Source organism: Rhagoletis pomonella, unplaced genomic scaffold (genome assembly GCF_013731165.1).
Source record: "Rhagoletis pomonella isolate Grant_MI unplaced genomic scaffold, Rhpom_1.0 Rhpom_scaffold_01430, whole genome shotgun sequence".
Taxonomy (NCBI): domain Eukaryota; kingdom Metazoa; phylum Arthropoda; class Insecta; order Diptera; family Tephritidae; genus Rhagoletis; species Rhagoletis pomonella.
The window spans coordinates 30724-42489 of NW_023459984.1; the positions used below are offsets into that span (position 1 = coordinate 30724).

The 11766-nt window shown below is 36.8% G+C and overlaps 1 protein-coding gene across 6 annotated transcripts; it reads left to right on the forward strand.

Annotated features, from left to right (window-relative positions):
- The first annotated feature begins 389 nt into the window (after nt 1–389).
- Nucleotides 390–11471, forward strand: LOC118752362 (transcription factor mef2A-like). 6 transcript variants are annotated; one of them, XM_036487233.1, is made up of 2 exons: nt 390–526; nt 10012–11471. In XM_036487233.1, exon 2 carries the CDS (start codon nt 10113–10115, stop codon nt 11454–11456), a length of 1344 nt encoding a protein of 447 aa, XP_036343126.1. In that variant the 5' UTR covers nt 390–526; nt 10012–10112; the 3' UTR covers nt 11457–11471. The 6 variants fall into 6 exon arrangements, with proteins under 6 accessions (XP_036343126.1, XP_036343128.1, XP_036343127.1 ...); XM_036487235.1 differs by having other exon boundaries at nt 390–516; XM_036487234.1 differs by lacking the exon at nt 390–526 and adding an exon at nt 556–661.
- Nucleotides 11472–11766: the final 295 nt, after the last annotated feature.

Here is an 11766-nt window from a genome sequence, read left to right on the forward strand (position 1 = left end):
TTTATTGAAGGATTAAAGACATATTTTGATATACCAACGAATGGCTTTGTTTGTTTGCGTAGACATAGCAGAAAACCAAAACCGGAAGCAATATTAAAATTGAGAGAGTGAGAGCGGAAAAAAATAAATAAATAAAAATAAAAACATCTTCGTATGTATTTTACATTTCACTAAGTCGCTAGGTGTATGCGTATGCGTGCATCTGTGAGTGTGGGAAATTAGATTGTCACAATAGGGGTATTCTCTGAGTCTTGCAAAGCCCTTGCATGGTGCACAGATTGCACGGATTGCACGGTAAAAACCGGTTTTCGTATGGGACAGCTTTGCAAACCGTGCAATCCGTGCACCGTGCAAGGGCTTTGCAAGACTCAGAGAATACCCCTAATACAAATTTCTTAGTTGCAAAGTCGCCGATCGTGCGTGAGTTGGAACCAGAGAGAGAGAGAGAGAGATCTGGAAACTCTACGCCTATGTTAGTGCGTTCTATGTGGCAGATACTTCTTCATTACTACAAATGTATGTACATGTAAGTAAAACACTTATGGATGTATTTAGTAGGTAAACGATGTCAAGCATCTGCCAAAGAAAATCTGTATTTTGTGTAACTAAAAGCAAGTGAAGTGAAAAAGTAGATAGTAATAGCTATTGGTGACAGTGGAAAGTAATCATTTCTAACATACTAGGGCTATTCGCGATTCGGTGCATAAGAGCTGACAAATTTATGCAATTGCAGAAATATGCCATGGATTGTGAGCGACCTTTATTAAACTGTCATGGTAAAGCTTTTGCAAAACAATTTTTTGTGCATCAGCTTTGGTTTTGTTTATGAATGCAATGCATAGCATTTTTATGCTATGGATTTTAGGTATTGCAAATTTGTCAAGCCATGACAAATGCAAATGCGTGTATTTTGTTTGTGTATTGCAAATAATTTGCAATACAAATTTGCAATGCAATGATGCTAGGCCATTTGCACCGGATCGCGAATAGCCCTACTATGTAGTTTCTAAATGCATGCTGATGCAAACTAAAGGATTTAAAAAAAATAAATAAAAAATTGTGAAGTTGCAAAAAAGCATACATACAATAGCAAGATATAGTATATGAGTACACCAACATTTGTACATACATATGTATGTATGTACATATAAATGTCAATTGCCCAACGAAACATACTAAGTTTAGATAAGGTGCAAATTGTCATAGTGCCATTTTCTCAAGTAGGTTTTAAAAATTAACTGCCCTTCAAACGGCTCATAGCGTGTGTATAAATATGTATCTACTTACATACAAACATATGTATGCCTAAAACAAAACAAGTCTATCAAATCTTTCATTCAAATTTTAACCAGATTCAACATATTATGTAAATGTTAATAAAAATGTACAGTGCAACTAACGAAAAGAAGTTTAATACGTATGAATGTGTATCATTTTAAAAAAAGTTTAATAAAACAAACGAAAACTCAATGCTACTTTCCAAATCACCTTAAATTGTTAGTGCTCTCACATCGAAGAAGCCGCTGCAATCGGCAGAGAAAATATATTATCAGTGCTTCTTTTTTAATGCGAGTTATACTATACGAAATTAGATCCATTGACAAGATTTCTATTATTTTGTTACTGGCTTTGAGCGTGTAGCCGCATACGTCGTTGTATAGGTTTTTATACATATACATATGTACGTTAGGGTGATTCTTAAATGTAGGAAGCAAACCTTTACATCAGATTTCCTAAGCCCCAACTCCTACGTCGATGCTACTATAGTCAAGTCTCTAGAGTCAAGTCTTAGAGTAATCTGGCCTTTGACCCCTTTACGACACGCCTTAACCGACTCCAATCGGGACCAAAATTTATAAGTGATATCTTCGACTATGGTGGTATCGATTTTTCGTATTAGATGAATAAAAATAACTTAAAGTTTTTGAGTCTCTATGGAGGAATCTGTACTTTACCCCCTGTGCGACACGCCTTAACCGTCCCCAATCGGGACCAAAATTTATAATGTGATACCTGGGACAGTGGTATTACCAATTGAGGGGTGAAACTGAAGCCAAATCGTTTACTTGATTTTTTTATGGACTACCCTAATGTACATATGTATGTTACTGCACCAACTTGGCGGTAAATCTGAAAGCTGAAATGCTTTTATCGGCGACGAAAATCTAATGACATTTCATATACGATGTAAAAGTATATATGTACATATGTAAGTACATACATGCCGCCTTAAAGTTGCACGACAACTTCAGTAGACGTTCACTGAAGTGTAACACTTTTCCTTTTGATAGTAATATGTAGGTACATAAGTATGTATAATTTACGAAGACTCATATATATATATATATGTATGTAGCTACTATACATACTGACATGTGTATATATGTACATTAGATAACATCACTCCCCAAACAAACAAAAAATCGGTACTGTCCGTTGCAATTATAAAATCTATTCTATTTTAAGACTTTCACCAAAATATTTCACAACAATATTAAGATTTGAAAATACCTCCAAAAATTGAGTTTTTTTATGAATTAAATTAATTTAATATTGTTTTTTGAAAAAATCCCCTCAAATGACAAAACGGGTTAAGCTTAAAAAATTGCATAAAAATATGTAAAAAAAGTATAAAAAAATTTTTACGGAATCGATATAATGAGATTTTTGATGCTGTTTTTTAACTTTTTTCAAAGATTGATCTGCGAAAAACTTGAGTAACTGAACCAAAACCATTCTGGTTTAGACTTATGGGATCTCAGTAGAAAGTAGAAGTAAAAAAAGAGCATCAAAAATCTCATTGTTACGATCCCGTTTAAAAGATTTTAGGCGTTTAGGGATCGATATGTGTGTATGGTTCGGCTAGATATGCCCAGAAGAAATTTCGATCTACATACATATGTGCATTAGGGTGAGTCATTTTCCATACAAAAAAAAACAACGGTACTGTTTCCTTGGGAATTATAAAAGGTAATATCTTTTAAGGCTTCCGCTGAAATATTTCGAAAAAGCAATAAGAAATACCTTCAAAAAAATTTTGTTTTAAAAATATTTTTCCAAAAAATCTCATCAAATTATAGAAGAGTTTAGACTTAAAAGGTCTGCATACATTTTTTTTTGATTTTTACAACAGAATCAAAATAATGAGATTTTTGTATTTATTTTCAAATCGGTCCAGCTCATATAAACCTTAGTACTCTACCGAAATGTTTTGGCGAATCTCTTAGTATATGTATATTCAATTTTATAATTCAGGTGGAAAAACCGCAACTTTTTGCTGAGGCATCCTCATGTACAGTGACTCAAACAAATGACCACGTGATTTTTTTTTACATTCGTAATGTCAGGCTAAATAATTTTTTATTATTTTTCCTTTAAGGCCACGGGCCTAGACGACATAATACCAACCCAACTGCAGAAGTCTCCGTAAGTGTCGTGCAGCTGTTTGGTGTCTATTTTCAAGGGCTGTTTGGCTACGGGTCATGTTCCGGGGCTTTGGAGGGTAGTCAGAGTGGTGTTCATTCCCAAGGCGGGTAAAGCTTCTCATGTATTGTCCCGGGACTTCTCAGCATGCTCACTGCAAGGGCATGCTTACTGCAAGGGAGAGAATTTTGCTATCGAGGGGGGCTTTTAATAATGTTTTGCCAGAGGCTGTAGTTAACGCCCTAAATAAGCTAGAGGTCGGAGCCGGCCTTGTGTGGTTTATTTACTGCCTGCTTTGCAACAGAACTGTCGGGGCAGAGTGGGGCTGCACTTCAATCCAAAGATGTGTGAGCGGAGATGTACCCCGGTGGAGTTCTGTCGCCGTTGCTTTGGGTCGTTGCCATCAATGATCTGTTAGTGGCTTTGGAAAGAAGTGACTGTCGGGTGGTTGCCTATGCTGATGATATAGTATTGATAACAAAAGGAAAATTTCCGGAAACTTTCAATTTATGCAGGGTTACCTCAGCTTAGTTGAGAACTGGACTTATAGTTGCGGGCGGGTGTAAATCCCGGTAAAACGGAGCTTGTTTTTTTACTAGGAGGTATAAAATACCGAATTGCCGTCTTCCCTCAACGGGAACCCTCTTACATGGCGAAGTACTTGGGCTTGGTCTTTGACAGCTTTCCCGGAAGCTTTCGTAGAGGAAAGAGTCAAGAACGCCTCAATACTGTTGTAGAGGGGCCATTGGCAAACGCTGGACCTCTCGACGAAGGTAGTTCATTGGCTTATGAATCCAAAATCAAGCCAATTTTATTATATAGGGTACTCGTCGGGTGGAACGCACTATCCGGAATCGACGCCCTGTAAGCTTATTTACTGATGTACCGAAGCTTAATGAGAAGGTTGATGGAGGTGTCTTCTGCGCAGAACTCTCCATCAACCTGATCACTGAAACGTTTTCCAGACTGAGGTGGCCGCGACAAAAGAGGCTTCGGATTGGTTGCTCTTTAGTGTAACACATTTTAAGGAGGTGAATATTTATTCTGACAGCCAAGTAGCTATCAGGGCTCTTGGTTTCCTGACGCCGCGTTCGAGAACGGTGAAGGAGTGTTTGACTTCCCTATCGACCGCATCTGATTACTTCGTTATTAAGCTTATTTGGGTTTCAGGTCTCAGCGAAATCACTCGAGGAATTACTTCCGGATAGGGAAGGTCTGAATGTTCCCCTGACCTCGGGTGGTCTGCTTCGGAACAGATGAGCGTTTAGTCAGCTCAAAGAGCGCTGGGCGAAGACCCTGGAATGCAAGGTTGCAAAATCCTTCTGGCCACGGGTAGACCGCATGTCTCACTATTGGTGGGAGGGCTTACTGGTCACTGTGTGATTGGTAATCATGCCGAAGGCTGAACGTCATTGATAACCCTTACTGCACCAGCTGCTTGGAGGATGATGAGGTGGAATCATCTCCACACCTGCTGCTCTGCCTTTGCGAGCCTAAGGTTTAAGCACCTTGGGTCGAACTTTTTTCGCACTCGCGAGAGCTCTCGGGAATGGACATTAGTCCTACAAAAAGTCATAAGTGTCCTCATTCTCCCTTAGCTTCCCCTTTATTCCCCAAATTTATTAACCAAAACCATAAAAATCACAGTTTCAAACTTTATACAAAGTTTAGGAAAATTCAACAAATTTTCGCCAAAATTTCAACTTTTTAATCTGAATCTTTAGAACATTTTGTATGCAGTTTTATAGTTCATACAATTTTGGTCTAATGAAGTTCAAGTTTCAACCGGCTAAAAATTGGCGTTGATTTTTGACATTTTTTTTTAGACTGGTTCGCGGCTGTTTTAACCGACTTCCAAAAAAGGAGGAGGTTATCAGTTCGTCGGAATATTTTTTTTTTATGTATGTTACTATGCAGTAACTTTGAACCACGTCAACCGATTTCGATAATTCTTCGGATCGGAAAGGTAGTGTCTCAGAGGTGATCCCGTATTAATCTGGTTGAGATCCGATCATTGGATCTTTTTATTTTCATATGAGAATTGAAGTCGGTTTTGTTCTTTGCTTAAAAATTACTTGTATATATAAGAAGTGCAATTTACAAAAACTGGTGTGGATTTTTTTGAAATATTGTTGCTTATACTGAAAAAGTGCAATCGACGTCAATTGCCTTAGAAGGTAAAAAGATAGCATTCTTTACTGGATTCGGCCAAAATCACTTAACCTTCTGCTGTGCCAATCCATAAGGGAAGAAGACAGATATTTTCAGTTTGCTATGGCGTATCTTGAAAATGTGTATGTAATAGTTACCAAATTCTCGATGATTTCCCCTTTCTGACTACTTAGACCTGTTTTTCTTCCTAATCGGGTCATAAAAACCATCTTACCTACTGACTCTTCGCTTTCGCAAGATGGTGAGTAGTTGATATTTTTTTCTATTTTACTCGCTCTCTACCTTTAAAAAATACAATAAAATCATACTGAAGTGACGCTTGAGGCGAGGTTTGAAATTTGCATTTACGCCAATGTTGTAGTAATTTTCGTTTCGACATTCCAAATTTATTTCTTAATTTGTTTGCATTCATTCGTGTGTAAGGGCTTTATGTGTTTGAAATTGGTACTAAATGTTTATTTTGATAGTTATTTCAATTGCAAAGCGTGAAGCACATAAAATGTTTATAAAATTTAACTTTAGCAAACTTACATGGCCCTTAATTTACATTCCTAAACACATATATTTACAGTGAATTAAATGGCATTATACATACTTATGTACATTAAAATAAATTTAGGAAATAAAATGTTGGAAAAAAAAATAACTCTAGTCTAAATTCAGGTGTTGGTTGAGGAGGTCACAGTGAAATATATACATATGTAAGTACATATTTATAGACTACTTATAAGTTCAAGTACTTGACGAACCTGAACAGTTCGAAGATACATTTCCCTAATGTCGCACAAGGGTTTCATATAGCAAAAAACTGGCCAAAAATCAAAATCAAGTGAGACCAAGTTGATACTACTTGTAGGTTTTTTGGGTCGCTAATTACAAATTTGATGCCAGATTATAAAAACTCGAATTAGATTATCCAATATGGCGGACTGAATACTCAAAATATCATTTAATCTCAACAAAAATGACTAGAAAGAGGTTATGAAAGAGATGTAAGTATGATTTAAAATATTCAAATTGACGACAACAAAAATTACCAACTTGGGGAGTTACTTAATGACATAGGATAAAAATCGTCGAAGTTAAACAATTTCAGTAGGAATATGGCTTTAAATTCATATGTGTGTATGTACCGGACGTTCAGAAGTTTTTAGCAGTCAATATTTACTCAAAATTGATATATACAATAGCTCTTTAGCGAAAATTTGGTATTTTAAAAAATATTAGGAAAATGGGCGTGGTATATATCTCAAAAACTACTTCATTAATATAGACCAAATTTAGTGCAAACATTGCGCTTAGCTTCGTTAAGCACCATTGTTGAAAAGTTTTTAAATCGGACGAAAACCACGTGCTCCACCCCCGTAACGGTGATTTCAAAAACGAAAACTAAGCTATATATAAGGGGTACTGGTTTAAAATAAAAGTAAACGCGCAGCTAAATTTTTTAATTTATGCTAAAGGCTCAACCGCGAACGGCAATGGCAAGTCCAAAGTGGTACCTTTTTTTGTAGCTCAACAATTTAAAAATTTTCTACTAAAAGAAACATCATCTTTAATGTAGTATTTTAATAAATATCGTAAACTTACTTGTTTAGATACCAACAATAATATGTGATAAATATATTAACTCCGATCACGTTTTTAGAGTATTTATAAAGGCACCAAGGTTAATTTTTTAAAGTAAAATAAAACCAGCGATTCGCCATAAATCTAAATAATGAAAGACTTATATATAAAGTGTAATTTTCGTCCATCAAGGCTAGACTTTACTGCCCAATTGCTTACTTGTTGGCAAAAACGGATTTTCTATTGTTAATGATGATTCCCAAATAGACAAAGCTCTCGGCTATGGTCTATGGTAACCTCATCAGATCAACAGAATTCAGCGTTTGTATTGGATTGAACAAAAAAAGTGTAAGCCTGTAAGAAAATCAAACCCACTGCACAGTGAGGAATTAGCGACAAATGTATTTCAAAAACGACTTTTTTCAGTACTTGGGACAGATTTTAGAAAAGATTGCATAATCCTGATTTAAAAAAAAAAATATATATGTATATATGGGCATATTCATGGTGAAATATAAGTCGCCATTAAGTAATTTACAGCTTTCTGACATAATTTTCAATGGAATATCTGTCAAGTTTAATTATAAATTAATTAGTAATTTTAATAGTTTTTTTTAATTCGGGGTTAGACAATGTTTTGTAAAATCCGTTGCAAGTACTTAAAAAAACTTATTTAATTCGGAAAAAATGTATTCTTCCAGCCATGTTTGCACAAAATTAGTGGAAAATTTCCCACTGTACTAAGTCGCGCTTACCCTCGGAGGTGGCGCAAAACCGCACATCCTTCCATTTGTGTAGAAATATCAATATGAACAACACAAATTGGAGTAGAACCTCGGCCAAACACAAATTAACAAACGTTTAATTTCCAAATTTTTATTTTTTACTAGTTTTCTCTCACCCACTTTACCTACGTATGTAATTTCTACGTGTAGCGTTAGGTGTAATTTATTTCAATAAAACTTAACAAACTTACTCTTAACCAAAAACATAGGAGAATCAAATTAAACCTTCTTAAATGTCTTGCGCCTAAGATTTGATACATATTTCAATTACCTAATGCCCTTAATTCAAATTAAATTTTGCTTTTTAAACCATTTCTATTGATACCCATATTGTAATAATTCATTTAACTTATTAAATAATTTAAATAGGAATTTGTAAGTAGATGGCAACCGTCTTCAAACAGCTCAAAAATGTTCTAAATGTTCAAACTGAACATTTTTTAACGCTATTTCGTTTGGCACGCTTATTCTAGTATATTTGAACTTTTGTATAATTTGAATAAATTTGACTTTTAAAACAGGTGGCAGCACTCCTCCAAATATTTTCAAACTACAACCTTCTTATAACTCTTCCATATGGCACCCATATTGTTATATATATTTTAATTACCTAATTTCCTTAATTCAAGTTGAATTCGATTTTTTAAACAGTTGGCAACCCTCTCAAATGTTATTTGGCCTTTCTAAACCATTTTGATTGATAGCCATATTTTAATAGTTGACATAACTTAATAAATAATTTAAATTAAGTTTAATATTTTAATGGGTGGGAACCCTCTCTAAATCCCTAAAAAATATTTTAAATGTTCAAACAAAAGATTTCTTTACATCTTTCGTCTGACACCCACATTGTAATAAAATATTTCAAATACTTAATTCCTTTAATTCAAGTTGAATTTTATTTTTTACATTTAGTTCTGTATGTGAGGTGCAACGCTGCTCTCTCCGCTAACGTCCATTTTTATCCATGCGCATCTATGGTACCACAAATACCTCCAGGGATATGCAGTATGAAAACTCCCATTTGTATGGGATGTGCCACGTCCCCTTGTCTAATCGAGATAAAGGCTGTACTATAATATACGGCAGGCTAAGTGACAAAATTTCACGATGCTCGCTTGAGTAGTTAAAGCGTAACGAACAAACACACTAGGGGTATTCTCTGAGTGAGCAAAGCTGTCCCATACGAAAACCGGTTTTTACCGTGCAATCCGTGCAATCTGTGCACCATGCAAGGGCTTTGCAAGACTCAGAGAATACCCCTACTAACTTTCACATTTGTGCAAATCCTAGCTTTGTGGAAGTTACGTTCGGAAGTTTCTTTTAATTTATTTTGGAACGAATTTCCGTCATCCCTTGTCAAGTTTGGTTTGCAGACAAACCGGTTTCGGCATTGTGCCATCTTCAGCGTCATTTCGCTTTCTGTCTGGTTCAAGTTTTTGTCCTTAATTTATGTTCATTTATCTTAGGTAATGTGATTTTCGTCGATGATTAATAATAATTATTAGAAATGCCATGGTGTCCTTTTTTATTTCAGAAGCAGGTAATAGGTTAATCTTCCTCTTTCAATTTTTTATCGGCAAAAATTATAAGTTAAAAAATTGTTGTATTAGAAGGTTTAAAGAAGTGATGTAATGTGGAACGATTTTCCGTCATCCCTTGTCAAATTTAGTTTGGAGACAAACCGATTTCGGCGTAACATCACACTGTCGGAAACACCAACAACGACAATGAGAAGTTTAAAAAAGTACTTGTGAGAGCAAAATAATGGAATTTTTAATTTGAATTAACGGTGGTGTATTTGTACTCGAAATTTGTGTTCGGACGTTATTGAAACAGGAAGTGAAAGGGGCAAATCAAATTTCTAAAATAAGTGTGAAAAGAAATATGAAGTTGATATATATGGTACTATGCCATTTTTGATACAAAAATGCGAGAATTTGAATTGCATGCATTTTTCTATTTTTGTTTGACTATTTCTCGGATTTTCAGATTTATAAATTTAGTACGGATTTAATATGTGGTAATGTTGCTAAATCTAATTTTTCTCTCCTTTTATCAGAATTACTTAAAAATGTCTAAACCAGCGGAGGACTATTGGTAGGCATTGGGGTCAAGAATACCCATCTACAACGTAAACAAACGACGATTGCTTTGAAAGCAATGACTAAGACGTCTAATAAAATGTCTGGTATTACTAACAACAACAACAACAACAACAACAACATCAATACAAATAACAATACCATAAACAAACTGAGTGAAAAGTTTTTAAGTACAAATACAACAAAAAACATAGAAGTGTCTACTCTGCCAGCTGGTGCCAACACCACCACAACCAACAATAACAACGCCATCTCCCTTAATAACCCGAAATCACATAGCAACGACTGCGACAAAATAACACAACAGCAATTTTCTGCTGCGATTTCAAGCAAATTACAAGCCCCACAATCACGTCGCTCGCTCCCAGCTCCTAGCACAACGCAACGCTCACTCCAACAGCAACATCATCATCAGCAGCAGCAACAGCAACAGCAAAGCGTGACGACGAATTCCTCGGTATTGCCATCAGCCAACACAATTACGAAATACTCAAGCAGCGCCACATTGCCTTCACACCAACTTCAAACCATTGCCACCGTACACCATCATCACTCGCAACAGCACGCGACGGAGGCAACTATCGCTCCCAGTGGTACTACAAAAGCCGCACAACCACAGCAGCACCATCCCACATCCTCGAATAACGTGAAGGATCATCATCACCACCATCAGCCGGCGACATTGAAGCATTTGAGTAGCGAAAGTGACGGCACAATTACCAGCGCACCTTTGTCCACTAATTCCGTCACCTTACAGCAACAGCGCAACGCATACAATCTGCAGGCGCTTAAGGCCGCCAATCATTTGAAGGCACCAGCACACTCCATACCGCCGCGGTATCAGCCGCCACCCCAACCAGCAGGTAATCAGGCTGGCATATTGAAGCACATAAGTAATTTGCGTAGCAGCGGCGGCGGTGCTGAAAGTGTGGAAACCCTGCTTGGCCAACGTCCGTCCGCAGTTGGCAATAAGCATCAAACCACGTCAAATTTCGATACAACGCACTTCAATCTTAAATATCCACCGGATATACCGCAACTGTCGCCTGTCTATATACCAGATTCACTGAAATTACCTGGTGGCAGCGGTCGCTACTTGCAAACGCATCAAACACTTTCGCAGCGGCAACCCACACGACTAACAGGCAGTGTCGCGAATCCGCAATACTTTTACAACTCACATCAACAACAACAACAACAGCAGTATCGCCAGCAACAGGTGGAGCAGCAACAGCAGCAGCATCAACAAGATATGCTTAAGTTTGTGCGAAAAACTGATCAGGATCATCCATCGCCAAATGCTTCGATTACCTCGAGTGCAGCAGCCGTGCCAACGGGCGGCACTCGGCTCACGGCCGAACAAAATAGACAATTGCAGGTACGTAAATCTTTTCATAAGTAGATTTAGTAATTTTTTGTCGAAACTGACAAAAATCAACGCGCTCCCAAAATTGCCGCCCAGGCTTGGAAGTACTTAGTTAGTCAGCCAATATCCTAAGTGCAGCTTGGCTGTCACTACAGACACTTAAACTCCTACCTCTTCACCAATATTCAGCCACATAGTCCATGGCATACTGTTGAATATAGACTCCACATCCTGAAACAGAAACAATATGTAAGCCCGGGCCTAGAGGTTAAGCCGGCACTTAAAATTTTGCAATAGTATCTCTTCCGCGAAACCAGTGATGGCTTACTTTCTGTGGCATCAAAAA

Excerpts from the sequence above, each read along its gene's own strand:
- LOC118752362 (XM_036487233.1), top strand. The coding sequence starts at position 10,113 with ATGACTAAGACGTCTAATAAAATGTCTGGTATTACTAACAACAACAAC.